The 20003-nt window shown below is 36.7% G+C and overlaps 1 protein-coding gene across 1 annotated transcript in view; it reads right to left on the reverse strand.

The window, feature by feature from the left end:
* Positions 1–602: 602 nt before the first annotated feature.
* Positions 603–20003, reverse strand: part of clcn1b (chloride channel, voltage-sensitive 1b) — a 29813-nt gene continuing 10412 nt past the window's right edge. The window contains exons 4-23 of the mRNA XM_016501393.1: positions 17970–18098; positions 17353–17486; positions 16897–16974; positions 11700–11778; positions 10221–10346; positions 9537–9621; positions 8900–9001; positions 8637–8721; positions 7443–7598; positions 7281–7350; positions 6128–6238; positions 5750–5963; positions 5420–5553; positions 4185–4366; positions 3884–3965; positions 3590–3666; positions 2469–2513; positions 2224–2328; positions 1194–1280; positions 603–1096 (exon numbers count right to left, since the gene is read on the reverse strand). Of these exons, the coding sequence (XP_016356879.1) occupies positions 743–1096; positions 1194–1280; positions 2224–2328; positions 2469–2513; positions 3590–3666; positions 3884–3965; positions 4185–4366; positions 5420–5553; positions 5750–5963; positions 6128–6238; positions 7281–7350; positions 7443–7598; positions 8637–8721; positions 8900–9001; positions 9537–9621; positions 10221–10346; positions 11700–11778; positions 16897–16974; positions 17353–17486; positions 17970–18098 (2435 nt within the window). The 3' untranslated portion in view covers positions 603–742. The remainder of the gene's footprint in view (positions 1097–1193; positions 1281–2223; positions 2329–2468; positions 2514–3589; positions 3667–3883; positions 3966–4184; positions 4367–5419; positions 5554–5749; positions 5964–6127; positions 6239–7280; positions 7351–7442; positions 7599–8636; positions 8722–8899; positions 9002–9536; positions 9622–10220; positions 10347–11699; positions 11779–16896; positions 16975–17352; positions 17487–17969; positions 18099–20003) is intronic.

The following is a 20003-nucleotide window of genomic DNA, read 5'->3' on the forward strand; positions in this document are numbered from 1 at the left end:
GGAAGAGCCAGGACATTTTTTAATATAACTCAGATTGTATTTGTCTGAAAGAAGAAAGCCATATACACCTAGGATGGCTTGAGGGTGAGAAAATCATGGACTAATTTTTATTTTTGGGTGAACTATCCCTTTAATTTAATTTAATTTAAACTAATGTTTTTCATCTAATTTGTATGCATTATTTCAGCTTTATTTCAATTACCAAAATTATTATAGCTAACATTAACACTGAATTGAGTTTAACTTTATTGAACCTGAAATATTGCTTTAAATTTCATATCTATACAGTAAAAAAGTTTGATCAGGGAACCTAAAATGTCAAAAAATATAGTACGACTGAATTAACCTGACTACATTAGGTTACACTAAGACAAGGGTCAGATCAGATGCAAATAGCTTGTTAAGGAAACAAATCTTTCATTTTTACAGTGATATAATATCAGGTACAGCAGACAAACACAGGGATCGACTAGCAAAGAGAGAGAAGACATTCAGTGAGATGTGTCAGACCGACTGTCCATATGTACAAATGTATAGACAACAAAAGAAACGCAAGTGAAAAAACATCGACAAAGAAAGAGTATAGAGAGTCCTGTCCGGAGAGTAGAGAATCAACCAACAAGTCCGATGCTGCAGCTCTCGTGCACCAGCGCTGTGGCTCGTGCTGGGCTCAAAGGCGGCACCATAATATGGTTTGCCTCCCCCTGGAGGGCTGAATTTGAGAAAATGACAAACAATAGACCTATAAAGGCTCCTCATCACTCTCTCTATCAGCATCCGCCTCTCCTTCAGGCACAGAATGAAGAGAGGAGAGAGGGACTGTGGAAGAAGAAGAGGTGCTGACGGTACTTCTGCTGCTGTTGCCCGTGGCGATATCACACTCTTTGTCATCTGTCTGGATACAACTATCAGCAGACTCGTCTTTACTTTCTCTTTTCACTCCCTCACTCCACAGCTCTCTGTCCCTTGTGGGAGAGGACGGGACGGAAGGGGAATGAGAAGGTTTTTTGGCCTTGCGTCTCGCGTCTCTGAAACTGGCCAGAGGAGGACGAAGTCGCACTCCGCTACGAGTCGACCCCTCGATTGCTTTCTGGAGCTGGAAGAGAGAAGCAAAATAATTTACTCTAACACACTAGTATATGATAGAAAGTATGCAGAAATGCATGTAGACAGAGACGATAAATCATCTTTACCTCTTTTAGTGCGACCACCCCAACCAGTTTACCAATACTAGTTACATACGCATGACTGAGACCCAGAAGAGAGAACAGGGTGTGGGTCTGAAACAAACAAGCAAACATTATATTTATGTATGTATGTGTATATATTAGGGCTGTCGATTTAACACGTAAAAAAGATGATTTAATTAATAGGGGTCATATGATGCTGCTAAAAAGAACATTATTTTGTGTATTTGGTGTAATGAAATGTGTTTATGCGGTTTAAAGTTAAAAAAACATTATTTTCCACATGTTATGGGAAAAATAAAATTATTAGTGCATTTAACATACAAGCCCTGCCACAGACCTACGTAGGTTATCATACATTTCATACAGTTGATTAGTGATAAACATGATGCACTGTGTGATGCAGTCAGAATGCCCCTAAAATTCAAGATATTGGGGCAATAATGACCCTGTATGAGTTTTTGTCTCATATTTAAATTATGGCGTTTCATTTCTGAGTGAATGTGCGTTTTGAACTTATCGGGCGAACCAATGATTCTATGGCTCATTCATAAAGAGAGCCATTTACTCCATTCCTGAATAAATCCGCTGTTTGAAGGAATCGAATGAATGAATGACATTTACTGCCACCAACTGGCAGTTTTAGTTTCTTATTTCGAGTATCATTTTATTAAAGAATAATTTCGTATTTACATATTACTAAAACATTAATATCCATTTAAAACCCATTAATCTCGGCATTATTTATGCAATTGTAATTGCAGTGTAAATGCATTCATGCCATATGAATGCAGAATACAATACTGTAATTTTTTTTAATTTGAAAAATATATTAACATATAAACACCCGAATGCAGGATATAATGGTGCTGTTTTTATCGAAAAACACATTTCCCTGAGGGCATGAAATAATGAGTGCTTTGGACTGACATTCAAATACAGATAAAAGACTAAATCATGATTCACTTGGAAAGACATAAATCCTCAATATAATACACAGTATTTCATGTGTGATCTCAGTCGGATTGTGAATTACCTTATGCAAAGATGTTCTCTCCACCAGCTGAAAAGGTGAGGGGTCAACACGGATCTGATCAATGTCAATCGGCTTTTCCAGCTCTTCCTCTTCCCAGGCTTTGATCTGAACACCCCAATACAACATAATCAGGGTCCTAAAGTCACTGCGAGTGACTGACAGCTCACAGACAGCTTTGGGTCTGACGTGCTAATTGTAGCCAACTGTCTGAACTGCAGTGGAAATAAATCAATTCATCACCCTACCTCTTCAGGAGTCATGTTATCAACTACAGGAGGAGCTGCAGGGCTCTACAGAGAGAGGAATGAGAGGGAGACAGAGGGTCAGTAGTAGTACACGAATGTTTGGAGGATAACATCATAATTCACTCAAAATAACCCTGTAAATTTTTTATCCTGTTTTGCGACTCCACCTGCCCTACACAGCGTGTTTGACGCCACCTGCTGGTGCAAGCTGATAACTGAAATTGTGATCTCATGGACTGGAAAGTGAAAAGACAAAATGTGTCACAACCAGCTTTTAAAACACAAGAATCTAAAAATGTGAGATTTCTCTCAATTTACAGTTAAAATATGCCAGCTTCAACAATAAACAAAAATTGCTAAAGAAAACTTTTATATGGAAAAACAATTGATTTTAGTTACTAGGGGCAACGGTTTTTGCATGAAAATTATGACACTAACTAAATATCATAAGCCTATAATTTTAGGCAATTACATAATTGGCTTAGCAGATACATATTCAATTTCACTTTTTTTTTTTTTTTGCTGGTGTATTATTTTGTATTAGTATTATTTTTAAAGTAATACAAAAATAAAACTTGCACTGTCAGGCTTCAGAACAAGAACTGAACTTTGATAATACATTTATTTTGATGCAAAATTTACGTATCACCCAGCTCTTTATATAAAGTTGCATATATAAGTATGTCCAACTTTATCTGTATTGTCACAAAATGCAAACTATATTATTGGCCAGCTCTAATCTGCTAAATGCGACTATAAAGCATGAAGACATTAAGACATAATAAACATTGTCTGTGAAGCTGCTTTGAAACAATGTGTACTGTAAACAACAGTATATAAACAAATGTACCTTCAATATAATATAAAATTAAAAAAATTGATTCTGTGCATTCATCTGCGCAAAGATTTATCAAAACTCCTGCCATAACCATGTACTGTATAGCCAATAAACTTGTTGGTCCATTACAGTACACAAGATTTTATTTGTTTTTACAAAATGAGGGATATGAGATAATGTCGTAGATGATTTCCTAGTTTTAAACTCATACTCTCATGTTAACTCCACTCATGTCTTCAGTAAGTTACACTGTCCTAGTAAATGACAATCTAAAAAAACACACCTCTGGTTCAGTCTGCCCTGATGAGGAAGACGAGGAGAAAAGACGATGAAGTGTCCTCCTCACGGACTGCAGGGCACCTGTTATGATTTCAAGAACACCGGTTCAATTTAAACAAGCCAACTTTGATATGAGACACTTCTACTGGTGAACGTTTAGCTGGAATGAATGAGCTTGAATTGGTTTCATGAATACATTCTAACACAAGGTCTATATGCTGAATTGGTGTAGAGCTGGATACTGATCAGCTAGAACCTTTAAGAACTTGTTGCCAGGTAACAATACATATAAACTTACCAGATGTGGTGTGATTAGTGGAGATGTCTGTGGTTTTGGTGGACCCCAGTGGGCCGTTACACTCTTCAGAGACTCTGTTACCCTGTTAATCATTTTAGTAACAGTGTAAGATTAGTACACTCAAATAATTTGCTTGATTTTCAGAAAAGAACATTTATTTGGCATAAAGCTCTGCTTATTGATGTCAGATCAGAGAACTTCAAATCTGCCTCTGAGCAAAACAAAAAGAGAACAAAGATGTTCTCTTAGGGGTTTTTCTGGGAAAAACAGTGTGTGATAATACTTGTGGAGCTCTTCTCACCTTGTCTCCATTCTCCTCTCCAACCTCCTCATCCACAAAGGCGAAGGACTCCCAGTTGACCTGTGACCCTGGGCTGGAAACGCCCTCACCTCGGTTATAAACCCGCCTCTCGGCTGAGAGCCACCAATCCGAGGCGGCCTGAAGTTCACATCTCTCAATGGAGCCCAATAGAATCATTGACTCTGGGTGTGGGAAAATAATTGACTTTTTTTTTTTTCTTCAATTTCACATTTTTGCCAAAAGGAATCATCACACACCTACACATGTTAGACAATCTTTCTAAAAAGCATATATTAACTAGCTTTTGAACCATATTTAAACAAGATGTCTTTGGTAAACCAGTTTCACCAGAAAGACCATGCTGGTTGACTAGCTTAACCAGTTTAATTTTGCTGATGAGCAGTGTGGCTATGGTACAGAAGCTGTTTCCGCGTCATTTAAAAAAAGCTATTGTAAATTTATATCTCATAATTGCAATTTTGTTTCCCGTAATTGCAATTTTATTTCTCACAATGTGACTTTATATTTAACAATGTGACAATTTCTCATAATTACTCATAATTCTCATAATTACCTTTATTTTGTACTCTTTGATGAAAATGGACTTCTATAATATATTTTGCAGTGTGACTTTATATCTCATTGTTGCGACTGTTTTCTCATAATTGTGTCTTTATTTCTCTCAATTGTGACCGTATATCTCACAATGTGACTTTATTTCTTGCAATGTAACTTCATATCTCACAATTGTAACCATCTCTCTTAATTGTGACTATTTTTCATGAAACTTTATATCTTTCGATTTGACTATACAGCATAACTGAGAATTTAATTGATTTTTTTTTTTTGTAAATGTGACTATTTTTTCATAATCTGACTATTTATTATTAACTTAAGAGTAAAAAATAAAAAAGGTAACTGTGAGACTGAGACAGAAATGGGTTTCCGTACTATATCTTGCAGAGTGAATTAATATCTCACAATGGCGACAGCTTCTCGTAATTACTAAATTTGAATAATTAACTGTAACTGTTACTTTTTTTGTAATTGTGACTTGACTTCTCACAAAGTGACTATTTATTATTTTGAACACACAATTATCACAGTTTTTTCTTACTAGAAACAGGTCTTCAACCATCTTAAATAGGAAATTCACACTGGTATAAACTGGTCTTTTCAATAGGAAATATAATCTGCAATATGATTACAAAGTGGTTTGTTCACCCAACACAAACCTTTGGAGTCGACGAGCGGGATGGTTTTGAGAGACGTGGACTCCAGGAGATCGTTCAGCTCTCTGTAAGTGGACTGAGGTGACAGAAACTTTATTTTCTTCACCATGATGTCCTCCACAAAGATATTATATTTACTGCCATGCAGAGAAAGAGAGAGATATTTTATGTCAAAATAGTTTCTTTGAATTTTTTCATTACAAAACCATCAAATAAACCTCTAAAGTAGTTATATTGTTTGAAGGGAAAAGAGGTCAAAGATACTATCGTCAATTCAGATCCGATATATCACATCTAAAACTACACCAGTCTCTAGAGATCTGGTAGTGGTACCTGATGTGGCCAATGCCGAGCTCTGGAAGATAGGGCAGCTTTTTGACCTGAATGATGGAGTCATAAAGAGAAGGCTGTAGACCCTGTGCCACCATGTTGGCGAGAATCACGGCCACCATCATGGGCAGGATGTGCGAGATTTGACCTGTCAGTTCAAAACAGATGACTGCTGTTGAAACTGTGTGTGTGACTGCTCCTGTCATAGCTGCTGCCCCTACACACACACACACACACACACACACACACAGGAAGAAGCAGGGGGTCAGATGCAGAAAATTTGAAAGGGGAAGCATACGAGAAGTATAGATCTGCTACTTTAAGAGTAAAACTGGATTTTAGGGGTGTGAAGGATTGGCTGGAAGGGGAATTTTTGCAGACCTATCACTGCGTAGCCTCCAGGCAGGATTTGGTACACGATCCCATCAAACAGAATTCCATTCGGAAACAGCATTGCCATAATCTCACCCACCAAACGGCCAAATGCTGCTCCTGCTTGTTTCAGAAACATTATCATATTATTTCAGTCACATTACAATTAAAAATAATATATACTGTCTCATTATGTAATTATTTTTACCCTGCAAAGCCTACTATATCATATTTGCTATGCAAGTTTCTAAGGCCTTTAAATTAACAATCAAAACTTTGCTGAAAAACCTGTTGTACACAATCTTTCACATGCCTTCTGTTGTCTGATTGATAGTTTTGACTTTTTAGCAATTGAAAGCTTTTAGTATAGTTTTTAGTTTTATCATTCTAAAAATGATATTTTGATGTGATCGTTACAGACTTTCGTGAAGTAAACGCAGAATATATTTTATATTGTCAGTAATATTACAAGATAAACACTTACTGGACTAAAGCAACTTAGGTTTACTTGATTATCCAGAAAAATAATTTCAAAATGTTTGTATCAAATATGATATGTCAGGCTTTTGGGAAATGTTTATTTTTACACATCTCACTCATCATTGTATTGCATTCAATTATGATTTGCATTATTGTATTGCATTTAAAAATCATCTTACTAATTTACTGTTATTATTAGAAGATATAGCGTGAAAACAGATATTTATATGCATTTTATGTAAGCAGTCTGCTTTACTGTTATAAAGATCTGATTTACATTACAAGCTATCAGAACTGCATCTTACTTTTGGCCAAATAAATATCAGCAACTGCACTAAATTGCATAATTTTGCTCAGTTTTGGCCCTCTGAATAAAATTTAGATTTTTTTTTCCTCCTTGAGCATGAGCTCCATATTCTCCTATATCAAGCTATGTGAGACATAAATGCCTGATATTGGGCAAAAATATGCAAAATAACTTTTCACATGTCAAGCTTCACAGGATTAATATTATACTAGCCATACCCACTAAATATTTGGTAACACATAAAAGCTTGCATCAGGACTTTGAATATATGGACACTGAGATGTAAACAACATGATACATCCAATATAACAACCAAAATTAATTGCTAGGTCTCAGAAAGTTACATGACATGCTAATCAAAAAAGAATGGCTGACCCAATATAAAAACAGGCATGAAAGCTCCAGAAGGGACTGGCATTGTAGTAGAGACCGCTGACATCCAGAACTGTGCGAACGGGAGATCAAAAGGAAATTAGCATTTACACAGCATACATTATGAAATTTGGTCACAGAAATCTTTCTACAACAAGCCAGCACCTTCATGACGAAGAAGAGGAGAAGGATGACAAAGACGCTGACTTGTGGGTGGAGCCAGGCAGCAGAGTGACCCAATCCGTGTGGAGCCGTTGAACCCCAGATCTTTGTCCAAGTGAAGTTATCAAACAGTGAATTAATGCACTCTCTTGGCATCAGCTGTGTGACAAAAGAGAAACAGAGACTCCACATATTAAAAGACTTCCAAAGGACTCATTCATGACGTAGCAGTGAAGGGAAACAGCAGCTGCCTTGTGAGTCTCAAGCAGCTCTTTAATGACAGTGTTACGCTTCAGTAAACTAGCTAATCTAGGCTAAATGTTACAATGCTCGTTACAGTGAAATAGCCATACTCAGAAAGTGAAAACCTACAGTGGTGTAGGAATTGGTGTGTCTCAAAAATTAAAGGTGCACTCAGTCACTTAAAAAAAAAAAAAGGAAAAGCAATTTCTGGAAATATCAGTAATATGATAAATACTCACATGAGATGAATAATAAAAAAAGCTGCTTAATTCTACATGGAGTGAGTCACCCCCATTTGGATGCCACCATGCTGAGGTCACATGACCAGACGTTTTAAACATGTCAAGAATTACTCATGATTACAGAGACCCACACATGACATGCAGGGATAGATAATAATAATACACTGTAGATAATAATAATAATAATAATAATAATACGCTGTAGATAATAATAATACACAATAATAATAATAATTATGTTTATTTTATAAAGCACTTTTAGCCAGTTCTTTACACAACGTAAACATAAAAGCACATATAAACGAACAAACCAAACAATATAACAAGCACAATGTACATACATAAACAGACACAATAACAACTAAATCAAGTCAACTTCAAAGTGCAACCGCAAGCACAACAATGGAATAGAACAAAACAAAACAAGTTCATCAAACAAACTATGTGTCAATATAAAAAAAATAAAATACTAAGATAAACAAGTGAAACATAGGAAAACCTGAGTGCACTTTTAAAAGATTAGTTTTAAATGAAATAATTCAGTGCATGCTCAAAGGTTGTTTTTAAAATTTGGCTCTTGCAGCCACAACACATTAACAAACAAACAAACAAACAAAAAGGCTTCTGAACTGGTTCAGTAAGTCTCAGTAACACTGCTCTGTGGATGTCTACTTAAAATGCAAGTGTATAGTATATGCAAGCAAATACACACCTCTCCAGCCATGAACTGGCCGAACCCAGGAGGAAATGTGAAGGAGGCTATAATTAGTGTCACAGCACCAGGGTAAATCAAGCGGCTACAACAAATAAACACAAACAGACGTAATTGAAATGGTGTATTATCCTGATATTTTGATGCTATTAATGTCATTGTCAATGTCATATGCAATACAAGTAAAATAATAGAATAATAAATTAATTTTAAAGCTAAAATTGGTTTATGAAAAGTTTATTCATATGTAAATGGTGACTTGCTGTTTTGTGAGGAAGCGCTTAAGAGCCGTCGGTCTCCTCATGATCAGAACAACTTGTCTGTTCAGATAGACAAAGAACGCCCCTAGAAACCCACATGAGATCCTACAAACACACACACAAATTTAGAAACATCAGCCAGAAAAATTGTGAAATCTATTTGAAGATACAACATTATATGGGGCCGTGGCCTAATGGTTAGAGAGTCGGACTTGTAACCCAAAGGTCGAGGATTCGAGTCTCAGGTCCAGCAGGAATTGTAGGTGGGGGAGTGAATGTACAGCACTCTCTTCTACCCTCAATACCACGACTGAGGTGAGACACTTGAGCAAGGCACCGAACCCCCAACTGCTCCCCGGGCACTGCAGCAATATGGCTGCCCACTGCTCCAGGTGTGTGTCTGTGTGTGTGTGTGTTCACTACTGACTACTGTGTGTGTGTGCACTTGGATGGGTTAAATGCAGAGCACAAATTCCGAGTATGGGACACCATACTTGGCTACACGTCACATCACTTTCACTTTATATATATACAGCTACATTTATGGTAAACAATCTTTTTTAGGTGCATATGCACATAATGAATCAATAACTGCACATACTGTACATGCATGTACATAGACACACACTAACCCACACACCCAATTATTGCAAAAGCTGGCAGTTCCTGCAGGTCAAAGGGGAAGTCCATACGAAAGTTTGTACGAAACAGTGCTGTAATCGTAACTGTGGGAAAAAACAAACAAGTTTTAGTCTTTAAGCAAAATCGCTGTTGTTCTGAATATCATTACTACACTAAGTATGCTTGTGTAATATTACTTTTATACAACAGTTCAATAAACATTAAGTTAATATTAAGCAGACACAATATTGACACTTTGTCTATTTTTTTCCTCCAAATAAAATTGAAGGTAAAGCAGGATGAAATGTTGCGTGTCAACAATGGTGTCTGTTTACTGAAGGAAACACTATTATACGGAATGAAATAACTGAGTGCATTATTCAGTGACTCACTGTTCTACTGCTGTAACAATGTAACCTACAAAATAAGTCACTGAAAAATACCCACCACTAATAAACAGACTGAAAGGCTGTCTGAAACATGCACACAAGCAGACTGATAGAAAGAGTGAAAAGTCTTATTGTTGTTGGACTGTACATCAGCACTTTTGGAACATTGCTCAGCTGATCAAAACTGACGACCGGAACTAAATGTTGTATAATGTATTTCATTTATAGAGATCAGTAAGCAGTGGACAGCTTGACATCTAGCATGAAATTAATTAATTATTCATTTATCATATCTGCTGGTGTGTGTGTCTCACCAGAATCTTTGTTCCACACTGACAGTACTCGGAATATGAAGGCACTGAATGTGGCAGCGAAATATCCTCTCCAGTAATTCCTCACTGCAAAATATGTCGACGTGACCTCAATACTGAACAACACACCTGAGAGATAGTGAGGAGCAAAAATAATATAAGATAAAAAAAAGAAAGTTACATAACAGCTGAGAAAGCAATTTAGAAACAGAACATAAGAGTGGAAGAGAGGTGAATAGTAATAACAAAAACAAATAATAATAGTTAAAAAAAAGTAAATAAATACTAAATGAATAAATAAATAGATTAATAATAAATAATTTTAAAAATATTGCAAACACTCTCCCCATCTGCTATTGGTCAGTCAAACAGATAGCCCCGCCCCAAACTCACTCCATTGGTTGAGACAGTATTGCTGTGTCGGACTGGTTAGGAGGCACAAACAAACCGCCACAGTCGTGGAAAGCAACACATTTGGCTTCCAGAAGTAAAAATCTCAATCAACCTTTAAAGACAGACCTACTCTGCACTATGAGGTTGTTAATCAACTGTCCCTGGTTTTGTTGAAGCTATCAGTCCGCACTATTTCAACTTATTTCTTAAATAATTTTCTTTAACCGTGGAATTCCTGGTGAAAAACAACATTGGCCATGATTCTGTAAAGAAATCCAACAAGTAAATCATCCGCAAAGAGCACTTCTGCACCTGACCATTCCCATGAAACGCAGAGAATGACATAATATGACGTCAATCTCCCTACACTCTACTTCCAACTGCTCTCAAACTGCATATTTTGCAATAAACATAAAAAATATTGTTTTTATATATAACCACCATCTTTAAATCAATAGATTTGTTTTAAATTTGATAATGTCATTCACAATGCTTCATGGGATCGTAGTTCTTTCAAAGTTTGTAATGGGATTCACCTTGTAGCTAGTTAGTTTGGTTCATAACTTATAGCTCTTTAACAAAGACTTTTTTTTTTTTTTAAATCCCTATGGCAAAAATACTTTTGGAACCAAGGCCGCTGAAAAACTGCACTTTAAAATAATGATAACTTTATAATAGTAATAATAAGAGTAACATTACTGCTAAAGTGTTTACACTCAAATCAACTGACCAGTGGCTTACAGTTCTCTTCTGGATATTAAGCTTTTCAAAAGTATTTTATCATCCAAAAAATTCATTTATTAGAATTAAGTAAGCTTAAAAGAATTTACATTCACACACAAACACTTTTCGAAATCCACATGCACTCTCTAAAAGTACTTCAAATGTTCTGGCTATTTATCACGCTCTCCTCATAGAGAACACACCGTTTAAGATACATAAAACATGCACAGCATATGAATTTATAATACACACAGGTGCTTTTAACTATGAAGTGTTGACGAGGTTAATTATTCAGCAGGCGTCAAGCTGAAAAAGAAGGAAGAGGAACTGAAAACTACAGGGATAGAAATTATGAGAGATTTTTACCTCCAAGGGGAGTCCCAAAACAGCAGCCCACCCCAACAGCACATCCTACTGTCAGTATGTCTGTGTAACCATAGGGGTTCTACTGACACCAAGACAGAAGAGAGAGGAAGAGAGAGAGGGAGTTTGAGGTGAAGGCAGAAAGGAGAACGAGGAAGTTAGGGGGAGGGAGATGAGGGGATGTAAAGAGAAGAATAGATTAGGAATGTCAGCGGGTACATTGCGTGGGAGGGAGAGAGAAGAAGAAAGAGTAGAGCCGAATGGAAGGAGAAATAAAGGGAATGATGGATAAAGAGAAGCAAAGGAAAAACAAAAGGATTATGTGAATACACAATTGTGAGGATTCGTTCAATGTGGCAAAGAAAGGCAAACCAAAGCTTTACACACATACCAACTAAGCATAAACACACTAAAAAGAGAAAGGAGATGAGAATGACAAACATCATGTTGTGAAGTACTGTGTACAGTAAGTATACATGGCACAATGCAATCCATGCTGGGTAAAAGTGGGCGTGACTTGCCTCCCACTGGGGCAGCGAAACAGGTGGCCACTCCCACTGCACAGGCACACACCAGCAGATCCTGAACATGGGCACTATTCTGGGTCATTTGGGTGGGGTTAAAATAACAGCGTCAGGACACACATTCAAGACACATGCCAAAAAATACCATCACTATTAATACAGACAGACGAAAATAATAAGGTGTTATAGGGGAGAGACAATGAGACAGGGATAAAAAGAGAATACAGGGAATGAGATGAGAGAAATATGCAATTAGTATGACTAGCATTTATTTTAATTCATAAACATTAGACACACACAATTTTGTAACATTAAACTGAATATAACATTCAAAAGCTCATCATAATCCTTAACTGTTGATCAGAGACAGGTTTTGGCATCTGTCTACTCATAAAATAACTTGTGATGGCTGTGGTGTGGAGTGGGAATTTATATGCCAATGAGAGGTAACTTGATCCTAGATCAGCAATTAAGGTCAGCAGCTTCTGAAGAGCTACTCACATGCTCGTGGCACACACACACACACACACACACACACACACACACACACACACACACACACACACACACACACACACATGTAGAGCTTTTGCCTGGGAGCTTGTGCTCGTGTACTGGGCCCTCCGGCTGAACGCACATACACTGCTCCACATTTTCACCATTTCCACAACGTCTTAACACAACGTGAGCACCAAAATAACATGAGTGAGTCAGTGAGTGATGTGTGGGAGGAGAGAGAGAGAGACGGAAGGAAAAAGAAAGATATTGATAGAAATGAAGAGAGAGCAAAATTAGGCATCTTACAGTAACATACCCCGAGTACTCTTATTCTGAGCAGACTGCATGTTTGCATGTGATCTGCGTGGTATTTATGAGCTATTCAGACAGGCTAACCTAGAAGCAGCTTCTTCAGTTTGATGCAAAGTCGGACCACTCTTGGGTGAATCACATTAAGAAACCTCAAATTAACCCCAAAATCAAAGGACTTCAAAGAAATCAAGAAGACGAAGCCCACATAAGCCCATTTTCCACCATTTTGAGTGTTCTTGTGTGATTCACCCAAAAGAGCCTGTTTTTTGGAGAGGAAAAACCTGATGTGGATTTTTAACCCTACTTTTTTCTGTTGATATTGACTGTTTTACTGTTTATATATTTGGAGTCTATTGATGTATGTGTGCAAAATTAATCACTTATTGCCCTTTCTCAAATTTTTTTAAATATGTTCCCTTGATCTGATCCAGCCTCAGTAGACTATTATTAGTCTAATGTTAATTGCATTAATTCATGTTTTTATAGCAGGAGTCTCTTTTGTTGTTGGATAAATTGGATAAAAGCATCTGCCAAATGTAAATGTAAAAAGAAATTAAGTAGTATTTAGTATTAAAATATATGTTACCATTTAAAAGTTTTGGGAGTTTGTTTTTTTAATAATTATATCCAGTATTAAGCATATTTTTATATACATTTTTTAAATTAATATTCAGTATTAAGCACATTTTAACGCTGTTAAAACACTTTGGATGCCTCTTAGACTCCATAATGAAGCTCAATTTTGTCCGGTTCCCTTCTGCTTCACTCTCTGGACCTCTCTGAGGACGTTCTGTGAAACTGGTTAGCTCTCTTTGGAGTGGCCTGCAATCTGTCTCTGTACTCGCTGTTCAATCTCAGCATGTTCCTCGTTCCTCAAATGAATTAGACGCATTCAGAGAATCGCTCCTTTTTTTTCCAGGAAGGCATTTTATAGGAGCTGGACACCTTCAAACAACCACAGTAATAAAGACCAGATCTCCCTTTCACACACATATGCTCACAGCCTACTCACTAATGAGGGTGTTTAGCAACACATTAAGACATTTTCACATCAGTTCATCACTCTGTCTTGATAAATTGGATGACATTGAGTTAATTGAGCTGATGTTTGTGCAAATATACAAACATGAAAAGCTCATAATCGCTCTTAAGTGCTGAAAATTGGATCACCCCATGTGAATCTCTAGCTTTAAACACTTTTAAAGCAAAACAACCTGACACTTTTATCTCTGCGCTAAAACACTGTCTGCAGGAGTTCTGCATAATGTATGACAAATAAAAAAGAAGCCACCAGAAGTCAAACAGAAACAAAATATGGGAAATAATGAGCATGAATGTGTGTGTGTGTGTTTGTATTTGTGAAACAATGTGTGTGTGTGTGTGTGTGTTTCTCACCGTTAGCTCCAGTGATTGGTTGAGCCCATTTCGTTTGCTATGCAGGAAGGCGCTAGAGCTGCCACACTTGGAAATTCTCATTCGGGACAGTCGGGCTTTCTGTCAACACATACATACACAAAGGACGTTATAACTCAGTCCACATCACAAAGGTCTGAGTTTCAATCTGATCCCTGTTGAAAGAGCCATTCAGATCAAAGTACTTTAAGAGACAAAATGGATTTTCACATAGATTGCTGTCCGTCATGAGATGATGAAAAATGCAAGTGGCTTCAAACAACTACTGAACCAATTCTTGACAGCCATGCAGTGAAAATGTGCACAGATCAGGGGAGAAGAAAGCGGTTGCTTGCTCGCTCTACAAAGCATAAAAGAATGGTAATTTAGAGAAACGCAGCTGTGTAATGGTTAATTACAGTAAACGTCTTGTGTAATGCTGAATTACGGTTAGAGCAGCTGTGTAACGATAAATGATAGAGCAGCGGTTCGCATTCCCTCAGTCTATGTCATTTTTATAGGCACAGCATGGATGATTGGTGGAAAACCAGCAGTCAAATCCTCTGTGGAACATCAAATTTTAATATTTACAATGAATGAGAGTATTTTAATCTCCTCAGATCCAGAGGCATCAAATGATCTGATTTGCACTCTCATTCTCTCGTCATCTCATAGAAAACTGATCCTCTCTTTCGTTTCGGTTCCCTTAAGATGTAAGAAGCTTTATTGACATGATAAAAAGGGTTTACGTTGGCAAAGCATTAATAAATATGATGTATACACTAGATTTTTTTTTTGTGAATGTGTTAGGGTGTTGTGGGTGTTTCTTTGTGGTCACTAAGGTGTTCTGACTGGATTTTAGTGAATTAATTTGCAGTTGCTAAGTTAAAATGGTTGGTTTCTTGGGTATTTATAGGTTAAGTTAAAAGAGCCCATTTAAGTCTTTAATTTATTCTGGTCCCAGTGCATTGTGTTGCTCCTTCATATTTACACTATTTACACTAGCTATGCCACCAACGTGTGGTTGGGCTAGACAACATTACAAAAGACGCCTTTTAAACAATAGCTCTAGTGGTGTAGGTAGTAAAACGCATAGTAGAGACATTTTGACGTGATCGACCCGAGTTCGAATCCGCCTTTTGCCGAACTCGTTCTTCTCCCTTTTCACATCACGTATCAGATCGGAAAGGCATTTATTTTCAATAAAATGAAGGAAGTAATTGAAAAGTGGAAAATAAAGTGCCTCACGGGTGTTTATGGGTTAGGGGTAGGTGTAGGGAGGGCTTTATTGTCCAAAGAAGGTGGCATCCATTTAATAAAAAAGATAATTTACACTCAATACGTTATTACTTTTATAATGTACTTTAATACTGAGGTGCAAATATCTGCCACTTGCACTAAATGGTATAAATAGCATCTAACTAAGGCCCCATACGGAGATGCGTTTAGCTGTATACGTAAAAATTTTGTTTCGTAATGCCGTTTTATCCAGACCGATCTGGTGTTTTGGGAGCCTGAAACTGCTATTTTTTGAAACTGGGTCTCAGAGTGGATAAATCTGAAAACGACACCCTTGGGTTTTCGTGTGAACAGCCAATCCGTATATTTTGTGAAACGATGATGTCATCGCCCCATGTCTCGACCCTAGTCATGCACTGCTACGTCGTGTAACAGCAACAACAGCATGAACAAACACTGAATAATTGTCTTTTTATTAACTAACATTAAGATTAATAAATGTATTATTCCATGTTCATTTTCTTGTTGTGTTGGGTTTGTATACAGAGAGCAAGGTTTATGCACATGCTCCAAGTCGTCCTCCTCTCCGTTTTTAGTGTATCTCTGTGGCAGAATAACAGCGCCACATACTGGTCTGGCATGTATACTACATTGTTTTGAGTCTGTTTCGTGTGTACGCAGATATTTCTTGAGACGAGGAAAAAAAAAAAGATCGGATAAGGAAAGCTCTGGCTTCGTGTGGATATGGCCTAATATTGCAAAGAAAATACTGCTATTTTTACATAGTGTAAATAGCATCTATCGCTGCTGCCAGTAATCTCCAGGCAGGAATAATTTGTAAAAGTTAAATACATTTAAACAAAGAGAAAATTAACAAAATTAACTTCAAGCCAAATTATGCAGGATAATATAAAATATATGTAATTAATTTGATTAATATATCTTTAAGATTATTATTTTTTTTAAATAAATCTAACAAACTTTAACAAGGTTTATATGTAAAGCAATAAAAAAATGTGCAGCTAAAAAAAGAAATCTTATCATTTGTCAGGCAACAATAATTAGTAAAAATATTTAAATAGATTTAAAGCTAAATTATGGAGGATAAAATAGAATATTACATATAATCTGAGATATTATTTATTCTGTACACACACACACACACACGTGCGCACACACACACACACACACACACACACACACAGGCGAACAGGCTCACAGGGACTGATTTTTACCTCATACACACCGGTGAAGATGGACATAACCCTGCTCAGCACTGCCGCACATATACTGGCAATATGCACGAAAGGACCCTGAGGATATAATGCAGGTTATTAATCAATAAACAGCAGCAGATGAACAATGTAATGTGTCTATGAGGAGAGTTTATGTAACAAAATTAATTTCTCTGAATGCAACCAGTTAGCAAGATAACTGAACTAATGGATGAACAGAACTAAAGAATATGAGAATAAGAGAATGGGATAGATGCACAGACAGAGAGACAGACAGGTAGATAGATAGATAGATGGATAGATGGATAGATGGATAGAATGTTAGAACGGTAGATAGATAGATAGAACTATAGATAGATAGATAGATAGTCAACTGTAAAAAAGATTTGTATATTTTAATAAAAAATTGCACATTTATATATAAAAATATTAAATTATAAAGTAGCAGAGGTCCACCTCCTTCCCGATGGGCATACCACTGCCCAGCCCAGCCGTAAGACCGATGACTTTAGCCACAAATGCCTTGAGCGTCAGATACTCCTTTAACACCACACCTCGGAGAATGGTCTTGAGCTCAGGGATCCCAGAGCCTGAGGGACAGAGAAAAGATTTTCAAGAGAGAGAGAGAGCGATGCGAATGAAATTAATCCATAAAACACAAACACAATTTCACAGAGTGTAGATCTTGTCACACTGATTATAAAAGAAGAAAAAAGATTGGCATGTGTCCTCTAGTCTGATGTGGAGCATATGAGAAAGCTATTAAAACAACTGTGGCGTGCAGAGGTGAGAGAAAGGAAGAGAAAACGAGGCTGTGATGATCACATCTTGAAAAGAGGGCAGGAAGATTTGAAGTGTTGTGGGTGGGTGGTTAAGGTGGATCGAGGACAAAAACTGAATATACAGCATAATAGCTGAGGACATATGACAGAACAGAGGGACACAAAAATGATTTGACATTGTGAGCAGAGCACCAAAATAGAGATGTGAATGGAAGGGTAAAGAACGGAGGACAAACAGAAATAAAACAGGCTAATAAAAGCAGGAATTAGAGGAGGATGAGATGAACAAACCAATAGCTTGTGGAGAGACCAGGTGACAGAAGAGGGATGCAAAAACGACGAGGATGATGGGATACGAGACCCAGGCCAGATACTGCAGAGCCACATTCCCCTTCAGCTCTCCGTACATCCACTTATATGCTGAGAGAGAGAGAAAAACAGAAAGAGAAGTAGGATACTGTTTATTTGATCACACTAAGGCCGGTCCCATAATACTTACGAATGGGGAAGAAAAATACTGAAGTGTTAAAAATTTTGAAAAAATGACTTTCATTACTAACTATTAATTCTTTCATTTCCTTCAAACATATGATACCATTTGAAGCCTGTAATGGTATTCAAGGAATAATTTACCCAAAAATGGAGTTATCACATACAAGCAGCTTTTCATTTCAGAAGACGTTAATTGATGGACTGGAGTCGTGTGCATTACTTGTGGATTATTGTGATGTTTTTATCAGCAGTTTTAACTCTCATTCTGACGGCACCCATTCACTGCAGAGGATCCATTGGTGAGCAAGCTGTTCTGATGAAGTAACAAACTCATCGACATCTTAGATTTGGGTAAATTTCCAGCAAATTTTCATTTTGGGTGAGCTATTTCTTTCATAATGCTATATAATACACATCGTCAGCTAAGATATTTTTCTAATAACATTTGCAATAAAATGCATGAAAACATGATAACCTATGATACAACATATTAAATTGGGTGTTGATTAAATTACATTTAGGGTACAAATTTTCACACTTTAAATTATGTGTATTACAGTATAAGGCATTGTGAATGCATTAACAATACATATATTATTTCATTTTGGCATGACAATTGCCAAGAGAATTCTCCTTAGGAGATAACTCTGTCTCTGTTCCCAGTATCAGTAATTGGCTCCCTGAGGTGATGTTCTACCTTCAGCTCCAAAGAACAGATTTTCTCAGAATTGGCAGTCACACTAAACCAGAGACGCTCAAAGCAAGTTGGCCAGTGACGACCTTTAATTTGGGCCACCATGCCATATTTTGATTAAATTTGATTAAAAGAAAACAGTTTAAAGGAACGATTCACCCTGAAATGAAAACTCTGTCATCATTTAGTCAGCCTGTACGAGTTTCTTTCTTCAGTTGCACAAAAAAAGAAGACATGCTGAAGAATGTGTGTAACCACCGGTAGCCACTGACTTCCATATTATAGAAAAGGTCACACTTTAGTTTGCGAACCAATTCTCACTATTACTAACTATTTACTATGACTTTTGCCTCAATAAACTCTTAATTTGCTGCTTATTAATAGTAAGGTAGTTGTTAAGTTTAGGTATTTGGTAGGATTAAGGGATCTGGAATATGGCCACGCAGAATGAATTAATATGTGCTTTATACAGTGGGTATAGAAAAGAATCACCCGCTTTGAAATAATCACATTTTGTTTGTTTGTCATTCTTTTTCCAACTCAGTGATTCTGTTTTGTTTTTTTTTTATTCATTTTTTTCTGACATGTTGGTGTTATAACTTTCACTTGGATGGTATAAGCTGCACTGAGTAAATACAACTGGATAAAACAAAAACTGTGTCCGTCTTCATTTCAGAACAACATGTGATTATTTTAAAGGGGGTACTAATAAACAGCCAATATGCTCGTAATATGCATGCTAGTTCACAGTGAGAATTGATCCTTAAACTAAAGTGTTACCATAGAAAAAAAATACTATGGAAGTCAGTGGCTACCAGCAACTGTTTGGTTATCCACATTCTTCAAAATATCTTCTTCAGTGTTTAGCAAAAGAAAGAAACTCATACAGGTTTGAAACAACCTGAGGGTAAGTAAATTAAGTCAGAATTTTCATTTTTGGGTGAACTATACTTTTAATATAATATAGTTATATGTCTGGTATATACAGACATATATAGACAAGGTTTGTATTTGAATTCAACTGTATCTGATGTGTTTCATAAACAGATGTTACTACTCTCTTTTATATTGTGATGCTGTGTTGTTTGAAACATGACAAAATATTAGACTTACATTAAATTTGATTACATAAAAAAAAA

The sequence above is a fragment of the Sinocyclocheilus anshuiensis genome, unplaced genomic scaffold, assembly GCF_001515605.1.
Source record: "Sinocyclocheilus anshuiensis isolate Anshui unplaced genomic scaffold, SAMN03320099.WGS_v1.1 scaffold1260, whole genome shotgun sequence".
Taxonomy (NCBI): domain Eukaryota; kingdom Metazoa; phylum Chordata; class Actinopteri; order Cypriniformes; family Cyprinidae; genus Sinocyclocheilus; species Sinocyclocheilus anshuiensis.